The sequence below is a fragment of the Denticeps clupeoides genome, chromosome 15 (genome assembly GCF_900700375.1).
Source record: "Denticeps clupeoides chromosome 15, fDenClu1.1, whole genome shotgun sequence".
NCBI lineage: Eukaryota > Metazoa > Chordata > Actinopteri > Clupeiformes > Denticipitidae > Denticeps > Denticeps clupeoides.
In genome coordinates this window covers 749,478-770,441 of record NC_041721.1, presented here as the reverse complement: position 1 = coordinate 770,441, position 20,964 = coordinate 749,478, and the positions used below count along the sequence as shown (strand labels likewise).

The 20,964-nt window shown below is 45.8% G+C and overlaps 1 protein-coding gene across 3 annotated transcripts; it reads right to left on the bottom strand.

The window, feature by feature from the left end:
- Window positions 1–749: 749 nt before the first annotated feature.
- LOC114765156 (bone morphogenetic protein receptor type-1A-like) lies at window positions 750–20,342 on the bottom strand. Of its 3 annotated transcripts, none has more exons than XM_028955242.1 (13): window positions 20,153–20,342; window positions 16,494–16,611; window positions 13,066–13,240; window positions 8,557–8,725; window positions 8,375–8,477; window positions 8,207–8,300; window positions 7,751–7,847; window positions 7,544–7,679; window positions 6,992–7,184; window positions 6,366–6,663; window positions 4,987–5,162; window positions 4,780–4,910; window positions 750–3,607 (listed from the first exon to the last, which is right to left on the bottom strand). In XM_028955242.1, the coding sequence occupies exons 3-13, from the start codon at window positions 13,130–13,132 to the stop codon at window positions 3,482–3,484; spliced, it is 1,590 nt and encodes a 529-aa protein (XP_028811075.1). In that variant the 5' UTR covers window positions 13,133–13,240; window positions 16,494–16,611; window positions 20,153–20,342; the 3' UTR covers window positions 750–3,481. The 3 variants fall into 3 exon arrangements, with proteins under 3 accessions (XP_028811075.1, XP_028811077.1, XP_028811076.1); XM_028955244.1 differs by lacking the exon at window positions 20,153–20,342 and adding an exon at window positions 20,003–20,021; XM_028955243.1 differs by lacking the exon at window positions 20,153–20,342 and adding an exon at window positions 17,793–17,880.
- Window positions 20,343–20,964: the final 622 nt, after the last annotated feature.

Sequence of the window (20,964 nt, the reverse complement as noted above, 5' to 3'; positions counted from 1 at the left end):
ACGTTTTCATGTTTTATTACCAGTCCAGAACTTTGGTTGATTAAGGTTGTTGAGAAGTGCAAGTGAGGTGAAAGTGCTCTATAAATGAACAGATGAAACGGAAGCAGGGCGAGAACTCTCCAGGCTTCTCAGGTACGATAACTTGAATTTCGAAGCATATAAATACAGTCATAAAAACAAGAATCATATTCTGTAGGGGTTTAGAATCCCTAATTCCTCATCTGACCTCACCTGGACTAGTGTAATAGTCTATACACAGGTGGTAGTAGCCTAGCGGGTAAGACACTCGCCTGTGAACCAGAAGATCCAGGTTCAAATCCCACTTACTACCACTGTGTCCCTGAGCAAGACACTTAACCCTGAGTGTCTCCAGGGGGACACTGTCCCTGTAACTACTGACTGTAAGACGCTCTGGATAAGGGCGTCTGATAAATGCTGTAAATGTGAATGTATACACTGGAGTAAGTGGCTCGATGATTTGGATTATTCTTCTGATGTGACCTTCACACGTCAGATCGTCACCAACTCTGGATAATTTTAGTCCAGGCCGTACATACTCGTGTGGCTGTTATTTTCAGATCTTTCTTTAAATCTGACATGCAAATATTTATTGTAAAGATGAACTGCTGCTGTTTTAAATGTGCTCTATAGATATGAAGACTCGACTTCTGATTGGCCAAAGTCAATTGGCCAAACCTGCACCCTCGCATTTAAAAACGCATCTCCTGAACGATGGAAGCTTAGACAAGTGACACTTTACATTTATTTATGGCTGCATTAAAGTGATATAAGGATAAAAAATAAAAATATGACATTTTCTGTGCATGTTGTTGCCCTGGTTGCCCTTGCGTGTATCTGGCAACATTGGGGACAACATTTTGTCCCTTCTTTGTCAAAATCCTTCACTCTGTGTTATTCTGCAGTAGAATTTTTCCATCACATTTTCCCCTCATTCTGCAAGTGGACAATTGAACACCATCAAATTACGGTGTTGGGGCGGGGTTTCCAGGTTAAGGGGCGTCACCAGTCCACGTCCATGTCCATGGCGGACACTGAGGAGGAGCACCCAGCCTGAAGCTGAAGGACAACCACACCAAAGTCCGTTTTCTGCTTCTCCTGGATTTTACAGTTAGATGTAAATTCCAGCTCCTGCAGCCAGAGGAACTTAACTCGAGATTCTCCGGCTGGTGGAGCGCTGGAGAGCTGGAGGAGATGTGCTGGCTTCCTGGATGACCAGCAGAGGTGTCATCTGGGCTGCCGGAGGTCAGGATATCGAGTGGAGGGTTGGGGGGTCAGGTCCAAATGAGTTCTGCAGACGTTCCAAAGGCCCGGGAAGAAACTGGTCTTACAGAGGAACATGAACATATCCACACGTCTCATTCAGGACTAGCGGCATTGTGTCTCACCATCAGTCCATGTGACAAGTCTGCCCTCTAGTGGACAATTTCATCCAAGCACTGAAACTATTACTGTTGTTTAATACCTGCTGAGCTGAACAGATGCTTCCACTGTTTGTCTACGTACATGAACATGCAGCATCTTTCCTCAGCAGTAGGGATGGAAAAATAACCATTATCATTGTTTCTGAAGCACCAATGAGGACCAGACCTATCAGACTCCCTTCATCCACGTGACACGATTAATATTATTTATATTACACGTTAATACCATTTATATATATTTTTTATATTTTACAGACACCAGTATCCAGAGCAACTTACAGTCAGGAGTTACAGGGACAGTCCCCCCCTGGAGACACTCGGGGATAAGTGTCTTGCTCAGGGACACGATGGTAGGAAGTGGGATTTGAACCTGGGCCTTCTGGTTCATAGACGAGTGTTACCCCGCTAGGCTACCAGCACCCATTGACCACTATAATAATTGACCAGTATAATAATCTTTCTTGAAAACACGTAACGACCATAAAAACATCCTTGTTATGAGGCCGTCTGCTGCGTCTAAAATAAAAGAAGGACAGAAAGAAACAGGTCGTCATTGTTTGTAAAATTGCGAATCTGCTCGTATACTCAATGTAAACTCTGCTCGACGTTCTACCACCGTTTCAGGTGAGATGAGCGTTCAGAATGCGTCCATCAGCCCACAGTGATGCAGGTTGAACACTCACGATCACGATGGGAATATGGCTATAATCGCAATCTTCCTGATATATATGTGGCTCCCCCTAGAGTTGTTTCCTCATATGACATGGAAAAAAGCCCATCGAATATATGGCAAGTTCAGCTGAAGCCCCGAGATTTGATTTGTCAACTTAACTGTGAGCTGTGCACACATTTAAAGGACTAAACACCATCAGTTTGTGTAGTAAAATAAGGCAATTTACTCGATAACTTGATAAATTGGACACAATCTGTGTACAGAACAGATCTCACCTGTAAACATAAGGCACATTTCTTTAAACCAGACGTTGTACAAAAGAACCTGTCAGAGTTTCCTCTACACACAAGCAACGCATAATATGGACAGAAAGGACTGTTCAGGTCAATTATTCACTCAGGACTATGTACAGACGAGCTTAGACTGGCTTTAAAAACTGCTTTAAACACGGACAGTAACTGGCATAGGGACACAGGACAGACTTCGAGATCAGCGCTTTTTAAAAGGGGGCCAAGAGTACAAAAAGAAATTCTCCTTTTACATTTTACCAACATTCGCAGTACACTCTCCCAAATTCAAATACATATTCCAAAATCTGCCATGTTGTGTGTGGGACTTTTTGTTTTGGTTTGGATATATATATACGGGCTCTTCAGTCCCAAACCCAAATGACCTCTCAGGCTTTATGATTATGGAAACGTATATAAAATTCTATATATATTACATATATAAAAAGATGGGGGTCATATGAGCTTCGCCCGCCTGGTAAATGCAGAGCGAACCCTGCACTGGAACTCCGTCCTCTGCGGGGACTCAGGTCTACAGATAGCGGTTTATTGCTCTGATAAGTAAATATTAGCGGTGAGAAAACCACCTGAGTTTTTCTGAGGCTGTTACAGCAAGAAAAGAAGATTAAAAAACCCCACTGCATTCACACCGAACGTGGACAGATTAAATAAAAAGACGGAAAACGGACAATATAAATGGATTCTTCACAGGATTAATTCTTAAATAACTATTAGGAAATTTATAATTATTATTATTATTAGGCAATACATAGTTTAGATGCTAAAATCCATGTGGCATTTTTCACCCACAGCTGCCAAGTGGGTCAGGGGTCAGAGTTCATGCCCCCAGGGCACAGAACAGCTGAGCGGCAGCACCAGCGTTCTCCCAAAATGCTTTGCACCACCCCGTCCCCTGCGCCCATAATTCCAGTCTCAGAGGGCATCTCCTCGGCTTTCACAGAAAGCACAGCTGCTGTGTGTGCAAAACACCCAGAAATGGAGGGTTCGGGGCGGCGGGATAAAAGTCTGCACGAGGGTCCTACGTCTCACTAAAAGAAAAGGGGACGTCCCTTCGCCAGTCATATTTTGACGTCCTGAGATTCCACCATCTTGGCGAGAGTCTTCTTGATGCGCAGCGCCGTGAGGCGGGAAACCGGGTTCTGGGCCCAACACTCGGACATGAGCTTCAACACGGCGCGCAGACACTGGGGACAGCGGGGACACAGCAAGGTCAGCAGGGGACAATTTGGATCAGGTCATCCAATGTCAAACTCATTCAAAAGTGCCCAGGGACACACACAGTCACTCACACAAACACGCATGAATGTACATACAAACTCACAGTCACTCACAGTGACACACACGCAGTCACACTCACACACAAACATGCATGCATGCACACACAAACACATGCACGCACACACACACACACACACACACAAACACGCATGCATACACATACAAACTCAGACACTCACATTCACACATACACACTCACACACAAACATGCATGCACGTATACACACACAAATACACATGCATGCATGCACACACAAACTTACACACAGTCACAAACACACACAAACACGCATGCACGCACACACAAACTCATCTCAGTCACTCACACAAATACGCATGAATGTACATACAAACTCACAGTCACTCACAGTGACACACACGCAGTCACACTCACACACAAACATGCATGCATGCATACACAAACTCATCTCAGTCACTCACACAAATACGCATGCATACACACACACACACACACACAAACACGCATGCATGCACATACAAACTCAGACACTCACATTCACACATACACACTCACACACAAACATGCATGCACGTGTACACACACAAATACACATGCATGCATGCACACACAAACTTACACACAGTCACAAACACGCATGCACGCACACACAAACTCATCTCAGTCACTCACACAAATACGCATGCATGCACACACAAACACATGCACGCACACACACACACACACAAACACGCATGCATGCACATACAAACTCAGACACTCACATTCACACATACACACTCACACACAAACATGCATGCACGTGTACACACACAAATACACATGCATGCATGCACACACAAACTTACACACAGTCACAAACACACACAAACACGCATGCACGCACACACAAACTCACATACACACACACACCTAGAGGCCCAACAAAGAGAACATCTGCATTCTCTTAGGCTACATGAATCAGACACGAACTACTGCATATGAATTTATTCTTTATTTCCTTCTGTTTTTATAGTTGTATTAATTTGTCATCCTGCTTGTATCTATAGTTCTAGTTCTGCGTGGTGATTATTTAATCGGCTGCCCCGGTCTGCTCACCTCGTCACTGTTCCAGCGGTTGGACACGGTGGGTCGCAGGCCCTTCACACACACCACCTCCCTCATGTCCTCGATGGACGGCTCAGACGTCACCATGTCCCCATACGGCAACTGGTATTCCTCGGACAGACCTGGACGGGAGCATTTAGTTTGTGATTCAGAGTTCCTGGATCGGGAAGGTGGCCGATGTGTGTGCCGGTCGCCCACCTCCTGATGCACATCGGCGGGCCATCTCCCAGATGATCAGACCGTAGCTGTAAATGTCGGCCATCAGGTAGGCCTGGAAGTGGTTCTTGTTCAGACTCTCGTCCAGAACCTCCGGCGCCATGTACCTGCGAGTCCCGACACGGCCACTCATGGGAAGGTCCACCTCGTTACTGTCCCTGACAGAGTCGTTACGGAAAAAAAAAAACATGAAGGTCTATCTGCGCTGAAAATGCAAAGTGTGCAACAAACCCCAAGAACAGATCCGACTGTACTCCAGATATTCCAATTCCTATATCTACTCCAGATATTCCCATTCCTATATCTACTCCAGATATTCCCATTCCTATATCTACTCCAGATATTCCCATTCCTATATCTACTCCAGATATTCCAATTCCTATATATCTACTCCAGATATTCCATTTCCTATATCTACTCCAGATATTCCCATTCCTATATCTACTCCAGATATTCCAATTCCTATATATCTACTCCAGATATTCCCATTCCTATATCTACTCCAGATATTCCATTTCCTATATCTACTCCAGATATTCCCATTCCTATATCTACTCCAGATATTCCAATTCCTATATATCTACTCCAGATATTCCAATTCCTATATATCTACTCCAGATATTCCAATTCCTATATATCTACTCCAGATATTCCCATTCCTAAATTTCCCTTCAGGAACAATCTAGTCCATTATCATCCTAGGAGGAATGAAGTTGCATGATGGGTGCCAGTAGCCTAGTAGGTAACACACTCGCCTATGAACCAGAAGACCCGGGTTCGAATCCCACTTACTACCATTGTGTCCCTGAGCAAGACACTTAACCCTAAGTTGGTCCAGGGAGACTGTCCCTGTAACTACTGATTGTAAGTCACTCTGGATAAGGGCGTCTGATAAATGCTGTAAATGTAAATGTATATCTACTCCAGATATTGCCATTCCTATATCTACTCCAGATATTCCAATTCCTATATCTACTCCAGATATTCCAATTCCTATATCTACTCCAGATATTCCATTTCCTATATCTACTCCAGATATTCCCATTCCTATATATCTACTCCAGATATTCCCATTCCTATATCTACTCCAGATATTCCCATTCCTATATCTACTCCAGATATTCCAATTCCTAAATTTCCCTTCAGGAACAATCTAGTCCATTATCATCCTAGGAGGAATGAAGTTGCATGATGGGTGCCAGTAGCCTAGCGGGTAACACACTCGCCTGTGAACCAGAAGACCCGGGTTCAAACCCCACTTACTACCATTGTGTCCCTGAGCAGGACACTTAACCCTGAGTGTCCCCAGGGGGGACTGTCCCTGCACTACTGACTGTAAGGCGCTCTGGACAAGGTTGCACCTGTTGAATTTGACGGCGAGTCCCAGGTCGGCGATGCAGCAGCTGCCGTTCTTCTTCATCAGGACGTTTTTGCTCTTGAGGTCGCGGTGTGCGATGGCGGGCTTGCCCTGCGTGCCGTAGATCTCGGTGTGCAGGTGACAGAGACCGCAGGCGGTGGAGTAGGCCAGCTGCAGCAGCGCCGGCGTGTCCAGCGTGCTGAAGCGCAGGAAGTCGTACAGCGAGCCGCTCTCGTGGTAGTCCGTGATCAGGAAGAGTTGGGTGAACGCGCCTGAGCCTTTAATGTCGGCTGCAATGAACCCTGCGGCGAGAGAAGGAACCAACTCTTAACCAGCAACAAACCCCACCGATCGGGCAAAATAAATGGGTTTGATTGACAATTTAAAATAATATAGCAAATGAACGTCATTTTTCTGCGAATGTCCCCTCAAGTTCTTCAGGTCACTCTCGTCCTCGTCCCACCAAGGCGGAATTTTGAAAAAAGACTTTTTAAATCATCTAAATAAAACATGCACATTAGAAATAATAGAAATGCAAATTAATTTTTTCAAAATGACCAATGATACCATTACCAGACGCGTGGGTGAGATATGATAATTCCGGGGGTTCGAGGTTCGGGCGTAACATACCAAGGATGTTCTCATGCCTCATGAGAACGGTCTGGTAGATCTCGGTCTCGCGGAACCAGCTGGCCTCCTCGCGGGTGAAGAAGACCTTCACCGCCACCTTCTCGCCACGCCAGCGTCCCAGCCACACCTCCCCGTACCGGCCCTTCCCCAGCTGCCGCACCATCTGGATCTGCTTGGCGATGGTGCGCTGCACCTGCACACACACACATTTATTGTGGAGCCGCAGCACATTTCTTAATAGCCTCATTAGAAATAAAAAACGTTTTTGTTTCATTCGCCCTCGTGTTTTAAATGGCTTTATAAATTAATATGGTAGGGAAAATAATATGGTACGGAAAATAATATGGCCACGGTTCCCTGGCACAAATATCAAAGTTTTATCAATGCGAACACAAGTCAGTGAAAATAATCACTTCAAAATGTTTCTACTGTTTCGTTGGTAATATTTTTTACAAAAAGGTAAATTAATAATACATGCAAGTCCTTCCATAAACAGATGTGCATTATCGGAAAATGTTCCAAAACCAACAGAGCCAGCTTCACCGCTCTCACCAGCAGGGGGAGCCCTGAGCCGCTGCCCGTGCTGGCCTGGCTGAGGAGGTGCTCCAGAGACTCTTCAGTGGGGATGAAGGCCTCGTCCTGCTCCCGGGCGCTCGGGTAGCGCCGCCTCTCGGCCTGCAGCTTAAACCTGCGGCCAAAACACGACAACTCAGACAAGCGGCAGGAAGCGTAACGGCGACGAACGGCGGCGGCCGCCACCTGTAGTAGCAGGTGATGGTGACGATGATGAGGCAGAAGCAGCACACTGTGAGCGAGATGAGTAACGCCAGCCAGTGGACACTGTCAAACATTGGACCTGCAAAAAAAATTATTTACCAAAATCAGAGCTCTATTATCAATAGAGCTGTGCGATGATAGAGCTATACTGTCTAGATCTGATCTAGATCTAGGTCTACTGAAGTCAAATAGAACCAACCACATCACGGAAAACGCTGCTACTTCAAATTTAATAAGAGAAATTACAAAAACCAAATAAAGAAATGATCTATATAATACTTCATTTTAACAGTGTAAAAGGTTTTGAGAGTAGGAAGCCCTCACAGCTAACTACTAGTAGCTGGAAATAACTGAAATAACTGCTGATGAGATGTTAGCTTGATAGAGCGATGCTCTATAGATCTCAGTGGTCTATGGATCTACTGACGTCAGACTCACCTTCTATAGTGAGGGGTGGAAGCGTCGGCTGCAGGTCTTTGTTGCAGAAGTCCACCGAGCAGCACTCTATCGTCCTCCTGGCCTTCTCAACATCCTGAGGAACATCACACATCATCAGCAGCAGCAGCAGCAGCAGCACCACCTTCAACCTGTGGTCGGAGGGCCTACCTTGCACTGGAAGTGCGATCCTTCATACTTCATACAGCCGGAGGTCAGCAGGGTCTCCCCGTGATCGTCCACCTCGATGATGGCGAAGCACTGCCCATTGGTCCTGGACCCCAAAACCACTGAATTTAAATACTGCAACACACACACACACACACACACCAAAAACACACACACACACACACCTGCAGGTGTTGTTGACCGCGTCGTCAGGACAGTGGCCAGAACAGTAGCAGCTCAGGAAAGGGGCGGCGTCCTCGGGGGCGGCCGTGGAGCCGTCAGCTCGGGACTGCCGGTGGTCTGACGGGGACTTCACTCCTGTCCCCTGGAGCACATAGTCGGGGTTCTGGCCACCTGAAGCACATTCCAGAAGTCCAGTCTACCACGGCTACTCAGTCCAACGCGTTTCACCGAACAGATACGGAATAATCGAGTCGAGGCGTCCAGAATCTTCACTGGTAGTGTGTACAGAGCCAGAGAAGAGGCGTGTTTGAGGGATTAACACACACAGAATAAAAGTAGGAACCCTTGGTTTCTTGGTTTGGAAATTCTGGGTCAGAGGAGATGGTGGCGGATGAAGCGCCTCCTGTAATAAACACCAGAGGGCCTGTCTGTGGTCCTCGTGCTCTCTGTTGTCTAACCACGCCCGTTTCTCCCCTCATTTCACCTCCTCCTCCCCTGTGTGACTCACAGATTTTTCCGATACGCAGCAGACGAGAGGAATTCTCCTTTCAGACGGCATCAGCCCTGCTCACCTGGAGCGTGAAAAATAAAATGCTTTATATATACACACACACACACACACTCACACACACACACTGTATATATCTCCTATCTGATGAAGCAAGTTGAGGAGCAGGCGCCAGCATCTTCAGACGTTTCACCACGAGGCGATAACGAACGTGGAAGGTGGTAAATCTGCAGACAGGAATCCAGGGGCCAAGGCTGGGAGCCCGGGGTCCAAATCACATCACGCAGTGATTATTCATATTAACAAAAAAAATGTGATTCTATATCATAACCGGTAATAAAATCTGGAACTCATGTCCGACTGAACTTCACATTATGCAGTGATTATTCATATTAACAAAAAAAAAAACCCGGGATTCTATGCATTTACATTTACTGCATTTACCAGACGCCCTTATCCAGAGCGCCTTACAGTCAGTAGTTACAGGGACAGTCCCCCCCTGGAGACACTCAGGGTTAAGTGTCCTTCTCAGGGACACGATGGTAGTAAGTGGGGTTTGAACCCGGGTCTTCTGGTTCGTAGACGAGTGTGTTACCTGCTAGGCTACCACCACCCACCTATATTCTATATCATATGAAAATGTTCTTCGACGTTCTTGTTTAATAGAGTCTGGGTGTCTTGGCCGAGTTCCCCGCCCACAGGAAGCTGTAGACACGCCCTGGTGGCTTGTAGCCCTTCTAGTTACCCTCCAGTGCCACATGCAGGCAGGGCAACAGCTGATCCAGGAGCAGTTGTAATCACACACACATCCATTCATTTCCTAGCAGCTGCTGAGTAGAGTTTCCAGTGGGCTCGTCGTGTGTGTGTGTGTGTGTGTGTGTGTGTGTGTGTTTACAGTAATGACCGTCCAGTAGCTGTAATACAGGAAACGGTTAAAGTGTCGGGCGGGAAATGCAGCGTCCCAACAAGCTTCCTGTAGTGGAGTCTGGGCAGCGAGCCGAGTTGCCCCGTCCTGTCGTTTACAACACATCCAGACCACACCAGTTACCACGGAAACAAGCCAGAATACTGACACCTTCAGTCCGTACACACACACACACACACACACACACGTCATAAACCATACACTGACTGTATGAACTAAGACTAAAGAGAATTTACAGTATAATTAATCATGTTTTGGACGATTGCAGGTTAATATTGAAATCCAAATTTGAGACACTCAGCCATCATAAACAACCTAATAATACAATATTAATTTATGTTGTTAATATAATTGATGGCCAGTGTTCTGGCTCTGATCTAAGGAAACCTTCTCTCTCCTTCCCTGCAGCTAAAAATAGGCACGTCTGGGGAATAACCGAGATATTCATCTCCTCCAGCTTTACACAGGAGAAGAAGTCTAACCAAGATATTCATCACATCCACCTTTACACAGGAGAAGAAGTATAACCAAGATATTCATCTCCTCCAGCTTTACACAGGAGAAGAAGTCTAACCAAGATATTCATCACATCCACCTTTACACAGGAGAAGAAGTATAACCAAGATATTCATCTCCTCCAGCTTTACACAGGAGAAGAAGTCTAACCAAGATATTCATCACATCCACCTTTACACAGGAGAAGAAGTATAACCAAGATATTCATCTCCTCCAGCTTTACACAGGAGAAGAAGTCTAACCAAGATATTCATCACATCCACCTTTACACAGGAGAAGAAGTATAACCAAGATATTCATCTCCTCCAGCTTTACACAGGAGAAGAAGTCTAACCAAGATATTCATCACATCCACCTTTACACAGGAGAAGAAGTCTAACCAAGATATTCATCACATCCACCTTTACACAGGAGAAGAAGTCTAACCAAGATATATCATCTCCTCCAGCTTTACACAGGAGAAGAAGTCTAACCAAGATATTCATCACCTCCAGCTTTACACAGGAGAAGAAGTCTAACCAAGATATTCATCACATCCAGCTTTACACAGGAGAAGAAGTCTAACCAAGATATTCATCACCTCCAGCTTTACACAGGAGAAGAAGTCTAACCAAGATATTCATCACATCCAGCTTTACACAGGAGAAGAAGTATAACCAAGATATTCATCACCTCCACCTTTACACAGGAGAAGAAGTATAACCAAGATATTCATCTCCTCCAGCTTTACACAGGAGAAGAAGTCTAACCAAGATATTCATCACATCCAGCTTTACACAGGAGAAGAAGTATAACCAAGATATTCATCACCTCCAGCATTACACAGGAGAAGAAGTCCAACCAAGATATTCTTCTCCTCCAGCTTTACACAGGACAAGAAGTCTAACCAAGATATATCATCTCCTCCAGCTTTACACAGGAGAAGAAGTCTAACCAAGATATTCATCACATCCACCTTTACACAGGAGAAGAAGTATAACCAAGATATTCATCTCATCCAGCTTTACACAGGAGAAGAAGTCTAACCAAGATATTCATCACCTCCAGCTTTACACAGGAGAAGAAGTCTAACCAAGATATTCATCACCTCCACCTTTACACAGGAGAAGAAGTCTAACCAAGATATTCATCACCTCCAGCTTTACACAGGAGAAGAAGTCTAACCAAGATATTCATCACATCCAGCTTTACACAGAAGAAGAAGTATAACCAAGATATTCATCACCTCCAGCTTTACACAGGAGAAGAAGTCCAACCAAGATATTCTTCTCCTCCAGCTTTACACAGGACAAGAAGTCTAACCAAGATATATCATCTCCTCCAGCTTTACACAGGAGAAGAAGTCTAACCAAGATATTCATCACCTCCAGCTTTACACAGGAGAAGAAGTCCAACCAAGATATTCTTCTCCTCCAGCTTTACACAGGAGAAGAAGTCCAACCAAGATATTCATCACATCCAGCTTTACACAGGAGAAGAAGTATAACCAAGATATTCATCACCTCCAGCTTTACACAGGAGAAGAAGTCCAACCAAGATATTCATCACCTCCACCTTTACACAGGAGAAGAAGTCTAACCAAGATATTCATCACATCCAGCTTTACACAGAAGAAGAAGTATAACCAAGATATTCATCACCTCCAGCTTTACACAGGAGAAGAAGTCCAACCAAGATATTCTTCTCCTCCAGCTTTACACAGGACAAGAAGTCTAACCAAGATATATCATCTCCTCCAGCTTTACACAGGAGAAGAAGTCTAACCAAGATATTCATCACCTCCAGCTTTACACAGGAGAAGAAGTCCAACCAAGATATTCTTCTCCTCCAGCTTTACACAGGAGAAGAAGTCCAACCAAGATATTCATCACATCCAGCTTTACACAGGAGAAGAAGTATAACCAAGATATTCATCACCTCCAGCTTTACACAGGAGAAGAAGTCCAACCAAGATATTCATCACCTCCACCTTTACACAGGAGAAGAAGTATAACCAAGATATTCATCACCTCCAGCTTTACACAGGAGAAGAAGTCCAACCAAGATATTCTTCTCCTCCAGCTTTACACAGGACAAGAAGTCTAACCGAGATATTCTTCTCCTCCAGCTTTACACAGGAGAAGAAGTCTAACCAAGATATTCATCACCTCCAGCATTACACAGGAGAAGAAGTCTAACCAAGATATATCATCTCCTCCAGCTTTACACAGGAGAAGAAGTCTAACCAAGATATTCATCACATCCAGCTTTACACAGGAGAAGAAGTATAACCAAGATATTCATCACCTCCAGCTTTACACAGGAGAAGAAGTCTAACCAAGATATTCATCACCTCCAGCTTTACACAGGAGAAGAAGTCTAACCAAGATATTCATCACCTCCAGCTTTACACAGGAGAAGAAGTCTAACCAAGATATTCATCACATCCACCTTTACACAGGAGAAGAAGTATAACCAAGATATTCATCTCCTCCAGCTTTACACAGGAGAAGAAGTCTAACCAAGATATTCATCACATCCACCTTTACACAGGAGAAGAAGTGTAACAGAGATATTCATCACCTCCAGCTGGAAGGAAGAGCCGGGAAGCGGCTACCAGGACCGTGATGAAGATGTGCAGGAGCTTCATGTGTGTGGAGCTGAGCGATGTCCTGGAGGAGATTCTGATGTTCAGGTGGAACGGAGCCTGCAGCAAATGGCGCGAAGGCCTTAAATTTTCTTCCTCTTGTTCACAAACCTGCAATGAAAAAGCTAAAAATGTATCATATACACACACACGTACAAATCCTGCAACTTCTGTGTCATTTTTGAACATTTATATTAAATGTATATACTGTATACACGGTTTACACAACCATTTAATACATTATGGTCCAAGGCAGCAACTGAAATACCATGCGATGCATTTTATAATGTCAGGTGACTCTTTTTCATTAGTCACATGATCTGTAAATGTAAACAAATCCCTGGAAATCCCACTGAATAAAACTGTAAAATGCATTTATTTTCTATTTGGAATATGAAAGATACAAAGATACAAGATACAAATCCAAACCACTACTCATCAGTTCATAATCACCGTGTAACGGTGCGACCAGCCGAGTAACCTGGTAACACCGGAGCACGTAACGGTGTTTAAATCACAGTTTTACGTAACCATGCCGACCACATGACTGAGATCGGGGGAGGGGTTTTACCTGCAGCTGACCAATCACATAACGCAACACGTGCCACACGTACACAGTCTGAGTGCATCTCGGCACAGATAAAAATCGTTCGAGCCGATGGAGGTGTTAAAACCAAACAAAAAAAACTGCTATTGTAAACAAAAGGTCACGTGACACACAGCCACGACCAGCCCTTTCATCCAGGGCGATCAATAAAAGGCCCACTGCGCAGCGACCGCGCCCACGGTCCACGGGGCTGCATTAAACACACATCAGTGGCGCCCGCGTGTGAGCGTGTGCCGGCACGCACCGCCCACCCCCTCGCCGCGCCCCTCGCCGCCTCTTCAGATGGCTGCTGGGTCGGCCAGACCTCTCGGCTCCGGGCCGCGTGTCCGCTTGAGTCTCATCTTCACCAAAACCCCAAACCATCCACCATATACCTGCCTTCACTAAGTCAACGCCGCCAGATACGTGCGGGGCCCAGGATTCCAGTCATATTCAATATGGGGCAGATTTGGGGGAAATGCTCAGAAATATCACATTACCAAGGTCAGATCTCTTGACTAAAAGAACTAGTAAACACACACACACACACACACACACACTTATATATATATATTAGTGGTGAGCCGTTATCGGCGTTAACGTGCTGCGTTAACGTGAGACTCTTATCGGCGATAAAAAAATATCGCCGTTAATCTATTCACAAAGTTGTGTTGGGAGCCGGGTCTATACTACGCAAGCTATTGTGCCGGAGTTAAATGGTTAGTTAAATGGTTAGCGCGGATGTATACCTAGCCGAATTGCACTGTAGGGGGCGAGAACGAGTCTTCGAACTGTGAAATTACCACATCAGATCTAAAATATAGATTCATCTAGATTAATTTAGAGTACTCTAGATTAATTCCAAGATTACAGTGAGATTAATCTAGATTAAGAAAATTAATCTATGCCCACCTCTAATATATATATATATATATATATAAATGCACTACAATACACTATATAGTGTGTGTGTGTGTGTGTGTGTATATATATATCTCTCTCTCTCTCTCTCTCTCGTCAGGTTAAAGGAAGCCAAATTCAAGACGTTTTTAAATCCAGTTTCATAAAATTTAAGACCCAGCAGCAGGGTCATCACTGTATTTTTACTAATATATCATTATTTGATATATTAATTCATTTCCTTCCATATTTCTGTTATTGTTTTCAGCCAGACTCATATTTGCTGTACCGCAGCCAGCCACTAGGAGGCGACGGAATTTTCACGTTCTTACTTGTGAGTCATTTCAATCCGCGTACCGCGAGCCGGAAGTGCGCAGCGCGCCATATTTTTCCCAAGTCACCCAGTTGATGATTCAGTAACATGAGAGGACTTTTTCTCTCTGCGTTTGTTTATTAAAGATGTACGGACCTTTCCGTCTTATCCTACTATGGACCGGAGTTCAGACACAGTCAGGAGGAGTTCGACTGCATCCAGTCACTTCGTGGACTAGGACACTACCGGCAGGCTCACACTACAACTACCAGAAGAAGCCGGCCAGGCCTGTAATTTCCCATCGGGACCAGGCACAAGCTCAGGCACATTCCGGAATCCCAGAAAAGCAGCTGCTATCTTCAGCCGAGGGCCGAGTGCGTCACACGCCTAATGACAACGTTCCGTGTCCCAGCTCGACCCCCCGGCTGATGTCCCTAACCTGGCAACGTCGGCCGTGCTTCGGGGACACTGATAATGTGTGAATTCCCGGCGTAAGAGAGTGGGCGGAGCTCAGATTAAAATGGCTGTTTACTCCGCCTTGTCCGCGCTGGTGGTGGAGATGGCGGCACGTGTGGTGGCGTGAACTGCTGGAGGACATTTTATTTATAACATTTCTATAACATTTCTATAATTCAAGTGGGTGGAGCTTAACCTAGCGGTTAAGGAAGCGGCCCCGTAATCAGAAGGTTGCCGGTTCGAATCCCGACCTGCCGAGGTGCCACTGAGGTCCCCGTGATGAAGGTCCCGTCCCCACACACTGCTCCCCGGGCGCCTGTCATGGTGCCCACTGCTCACCAAGGGCGACGGTTAAATACCGAGGATGCGTTTCACCGTGTGACAATGACAATCACTTCACTTTCAGAAGAGCCATAATGAAATGACCTTCACCTGCCCCCTGAAAATGGGGCGTAAAATGCGCTCAAGCAGCCCAAAACACGGTTTTGGAGAGGGGTGTGGTGTGAGGAACGCTGGAAAACCCTTTAAAACATGTTTTGAACCAGAGCACCTCACACTATGGTTTTGAGGCTAAAACAGGACCGGTCGACACCCATAACACAAGTCATGTGACCTCCACGGGGCAAATTACAGCGAAGAAACTCAACAGTTCAGGGACAAGATGCTATATATAGAAAGCAGCGCAGAAAACAAGGGCAATGTGCTATAATTAAAGCAGCAGGCAAATCTGTAAAAGCTCACAGGACCACGCCCACTCAGGCCCCTCCCCTCCAACAAACACGTCATAAAAAAGACCATAAAGACCGCCCCCTTTTTTCAACATGCTGCTTCATCTGAAAATGATGCATTATTTCAGTTGACCTCATATTTACTGTATCTGGAAACCAAAGTACTAAACTTTTTAACACACAGCTGGCTTATTTGCTCTTTTTAATAATTATTTATAATAATTAGCAAAAGTCCTGTAGATGCAAAGAAACATGTGTTAACAGGCACACTTGAAAGTCAAAAAGCTTTTAACTTCCTGATCACCAATTAAACCTAAATTACAATGAGAACGCTGGTGATAAATAAAACACAGCAAGAGGAAAAGGAGGAAGAAGTCTCACCTCACAGGGCAGCCAAAATGGCAGAGCATGATGGGAAAGGTCACCGAGGCAGCGCTGGTCGGAATCAGGAGATCCTGTCTGTGCTCATCTGCAAACCGACTGCTCATGACAAGTCCAGCTGCGGGACGGGACGGGAAAGAAAAGCAATTAATGGACATTTCGGTTTAAATTCCAGTGCTGAACCCCAGAAGACTCTCATCTCACTGACGCGTTAGAACATGTGAAGTCGTGAGACTGATAATCGTATCGAATCAAGAGAGCAGTGAAGGTTCAGTGAAGTGCTTCCTGTGAACACTAGATGTTAGATGAACGCACAAAATCCACCCTCGTTTGGACCCAAACAAACGTCTCCTTCTATGAAAACGTGACGTGCTGTTAACTCTCAGGATGGACCGCCGTCTGGGACGTGGAAGTACGTGGAGATGGTCTCCACCAGCAGGTTTGGTAAAGGAGGAAGGAAGCTGGGAGTGATGGATCAGCCGTGGCTAATTGAAATGAACCCCCTCCTGTCCCATGTGAGATCGCGGAACGAAGATCTCACCCCTGATAAGAAGGCGTGGCCTAAAGACCTCGCGGAGCACCAGGCAACGTCTGCCCTTTCAAGCCTGGTTTTGGGGTCCTTCAGAGGTTCTCGGCCGTGAGAACATCTACACCGAACCGGAATTAATGGGCTTGTGTGGCAGTTTAGTTCTGACGCTCTTTACAAGGACGGGATGGAACGTTGTCCTCTAGTTGGACACGAGTGACCGAGGACGGTGGATCGCAGGACAAAGTGAATTAAAACGAGGAGCTTCAGCTCCTGGTAGAGGTGCGGCGTCCGTACTCGGTCACGGACCGTTTTTAATTAATTAGCATCAATGAGCAGGTTTTTCATTAGATCATCTGAGAGGAAAATGAACTAAAGTAAAAAAGTCAAATTAAAAACGCCGTTTCAAATTTATATCAAACTTCTGGCCGCAACCTCGCACACGTGCAGCAGTAACACTCGAGATGTTGAGACGCAGGACCAAAGTTCACGCCGGGAGAAGAGAGGACAGGTGAAACTCCGCCCCTCGCCGCGCTCTGGCTCACCCCGAACAACACTGGCCCTTTGTTCTCCGCTCCTGGACGCTTCCGGAGACCCGCAGGTCTTCAACGCGAAGACAACTTCGAGGTCAAAATAAAAACTTCTACACGTGAACGAACATTAGAAGGTAATAAAGTTCATCACCGCTCCCACTAATCTCACGCTCGCTGCGTCTTTTTTTTCGACTTTCAAAATAAAGTTAAAAAGGGGAGGAGCCAGTGAGGAGAACTCACGACTTCCAGGATTCTACTCCGTCCGACATCTGGACCGCATTCACGCCGAAGCAGATCGCAGAGCGTTATTTGATTAAACGAACAGTGACACGGAAAAAGCGCGTTATCTCTCAGCCATCGGCCCCGCCCTCAGACGCCCACGCCCACGCCGGCAGGGCCCACTAGAACGCTGGGAAGAGCGGGAACGCTGTGTCCTGCCGGAGCAGGATCGGAATCACCATGGCAGAAACGCAGAAACCAACCAACAAATACTTCAACTAGAACGTCCCCACAGACCAACGTTCTATACACACACACACACACAGAACAAGCCAGAAGTCTGGACTCCACAACTACTACACCACTACTAAACATCTCCTCCACCACTACTACACCTCTACTACACCACTACTACTATTGGGGCAGTGGTGGCCTAGTGGTTAAGGAAGCCGCCCCGTAATCAGAAGGTTGCCAGTTCGAATCTCGATCCGCCAAGGTGCCACTGAGGTGCCACTGAGCAAAGCACCGTCCCCACACACTGCTCCCCGGGCGCCTGTCAAGGCCGCCCACTGCTCACACAGGGTGATGGTTAAATGCAGAGGACAAATTTCACTGTGTGCACTGTGTGCTGTGCTGCTGTGTATCACAAGTGACAATCACTTCACTTAAAAAAACTTTACTCTACTACACCACTACTACACCTCTACTACACAACTACTACTCCACTACTACACATCTACTCCACCACTACTACACCTCTACTACACCACTACTACACCTCTACTACACAACTACTACTCCACTACTACTACACCACTACTACACATCTACTATACCACTACTACACATCTACTCCACCACTACACCTCTACTACACCACTACTACTACTCTACTACACCTCTACTACTACACAACTACTATACCACTACTACACCTCTACTACACCACTACTATTTTACTATACCACTACTACACCACTACTACACATATACTACACAATTACTACTCCACTACAACTAAACCTCTACTACACATCTACTACACCACTACTATACAACTACTACACATCTACTAAACCTCTACTACACATCTACTCCACTACTACACATCTACTACTGCACTACTACACCTCAACTACTCCACTACTACACATATACTACACCACTACTACACAATTACTACACCACTGCCACACATCTACTACACCACTACCACACACCTACTACACAATTACTACACCACTACTGCACCTCTGCTACATGACTTCTGCACCTCTACTACATGACTACTACACCACTACCTTTATGGGTGTTGAATTACTCACATTACAGAACCAAACTGAAGAAGCAGGACTACGGAATAACACACGTGAGCTTATTTTACTTCCTTCAGCTGCCTGCTTCATGATGATCGACTGCAGCACCAGCAGATCCAATCAGGACGAGACCTGCAGTCCAACATGTCCTCCTCGTTTTTGTAAACACGCCGAGTTACAAGCCTGGGTCTCCATTTTAGTAACACCGACTCCCACTGCAGTTTCTTACGTTAATTTACATTTACAGCATTTACCAGACGCCCTTATACAGAGCGACTTACAATCAGTAGTGACAGGGACAGTCCCCCTGGAGTAAAGGGTCTTGCTCAGGGACACAAGTGGGGTTTGAACCTGGGTCTTCTGGTTCATGTGTTACCCACTAGGTTACTACCAGCCACCATGAATCAATTAAGGCCTGCATGCAGACGCATGTACAACATGCATTTAAAATCCAGCAGATATTATTAGTTGGATTTTTATTCATATGAAGCTGTGATCGGGGTCAGAAAAGTGGACTGAACGTTCTGATCATCCTGGTTCGACCAAAATTCTCCTTTAAGGACTTTTAACTGAGACGAACAGGAGCATGATCCCAGAAAAGCGCTTCCAGACGGCGGGGGAAGGAGGAGGAGAACCCGCAGCAGGCCCCAAGGTGGAGATCCTGGAGACCCTGGAGATCCTGGCTTCTTTCCCGGGAATCATGTCCAGACAACCTGGATCTTATTAGCACCTTCATCTTATCTCGATGTCTGGACCAGAAGTTCTCCACACCGACACTCTAACGTCCTAAAGGCCCTTTTACGGCGTTTAACTTCAGTGCTGGGTTCTAGTACCCGGGACACGTCAACTTTCCACGGCCGGGACAGGCCTCGCCGAGGAGGACAATAATAACACGACGTTCATTAAAAAAATTACCGCCGTTTAAATATTCACACGAGTGAAGAAATTAAATCCAAACGCAAACAGGCCTGGACACGAGTGGAAAAAACGCCTCAACAAACTTTTCTTCTACAACCGGAACGAGAGTAAAAATCCCGGCGACGGGGATCCGGAACGGCCGCTTACCTCCTCGCTGCTCCCCGGTAAAAAAGAAAGAGAAAGAATTACAATCGAAATGAAATAAAATAAATCCACAAATACAGAAACGAATCACGCGGCTGCGCGGGTGCTATTCCAGCGGGACGCGGATTTTGGTGACAAAATCTTCCCGGCGTGTCGCGCCGCGTCTCCCGTTTCACGGGCGGGGAGCAGCAGCATTCCTGGCCGGCGTAACGCGACCGCTGTTCCGCCCGTCCTCCAATCAGCGGCCCGGAGCGGCGACGCGGACCGGGCCGGAAAAGCGGCCGTTTGGCGACCCCTGGCGGCCGCCTGCGGTACCACGAGTCCGAGTAAAAAAAAATAAAAACAGTACTTAATAAAAATAGTAAATATATATACAGCACAGGCCAAAAGTTTGGACACACCTTCTCATTCAACGTGTTTTCTTTATGTTCATGACCATTTACGTTGGTAGATTCTCACTGAAGGCATCAAAACTATGAATGAACACATGTGGAGTTATGTACTTAACAAAAAGTGGAGACCTGACCTCCACAGTCACCGGACCTGAACCCAGTCCAGATGGTTTGGGGTGAGCTGGACCAACAAGTGCTAAACACCTCTGGGAACTCCTTCAAGACTGTTGGAGAAGCATTTCAGGTGACGACCTCTTGAAGCTCATCGAGAGAATGCCAAGAGTGTGCAAAGCAGTAATCAGAGCAAAGAAACTAGAATATAAAACATGTTTTCAGTTATTTCACCTTTTTCTCTTAAGTACAGAACTCCACATGTGTTCATTCATAGTTTTGATGCCTTCAGTGAGAATCTACCAATGAAAA

Excerpts from the sequence above, each read along its gene's own strand:
- LOC114765156 (XM_028955242.1), bottom strand. The coding sequence starts at position 13,132 with ATGAAGCTCCTGCACATCTTCATCACGGTCCTGGTAGCCGCTTCCCGG. Across the intron at positions 7,680-7,750 it reads ACCATCACCTGCTACTACAG|GTTTAAGCTGCAGGCCGAGA; the intron begins GTGGCGGCCGCC and ends TTTTGGCCGCAG. Across the intron at positions 5,163-6,365 it reads CTCGCCGTCAAATTCAACAG|GGACAGTAACGAGGTGGACC; the intron begins GTGCAACCTTGT and ends CGACTCTGTCAG.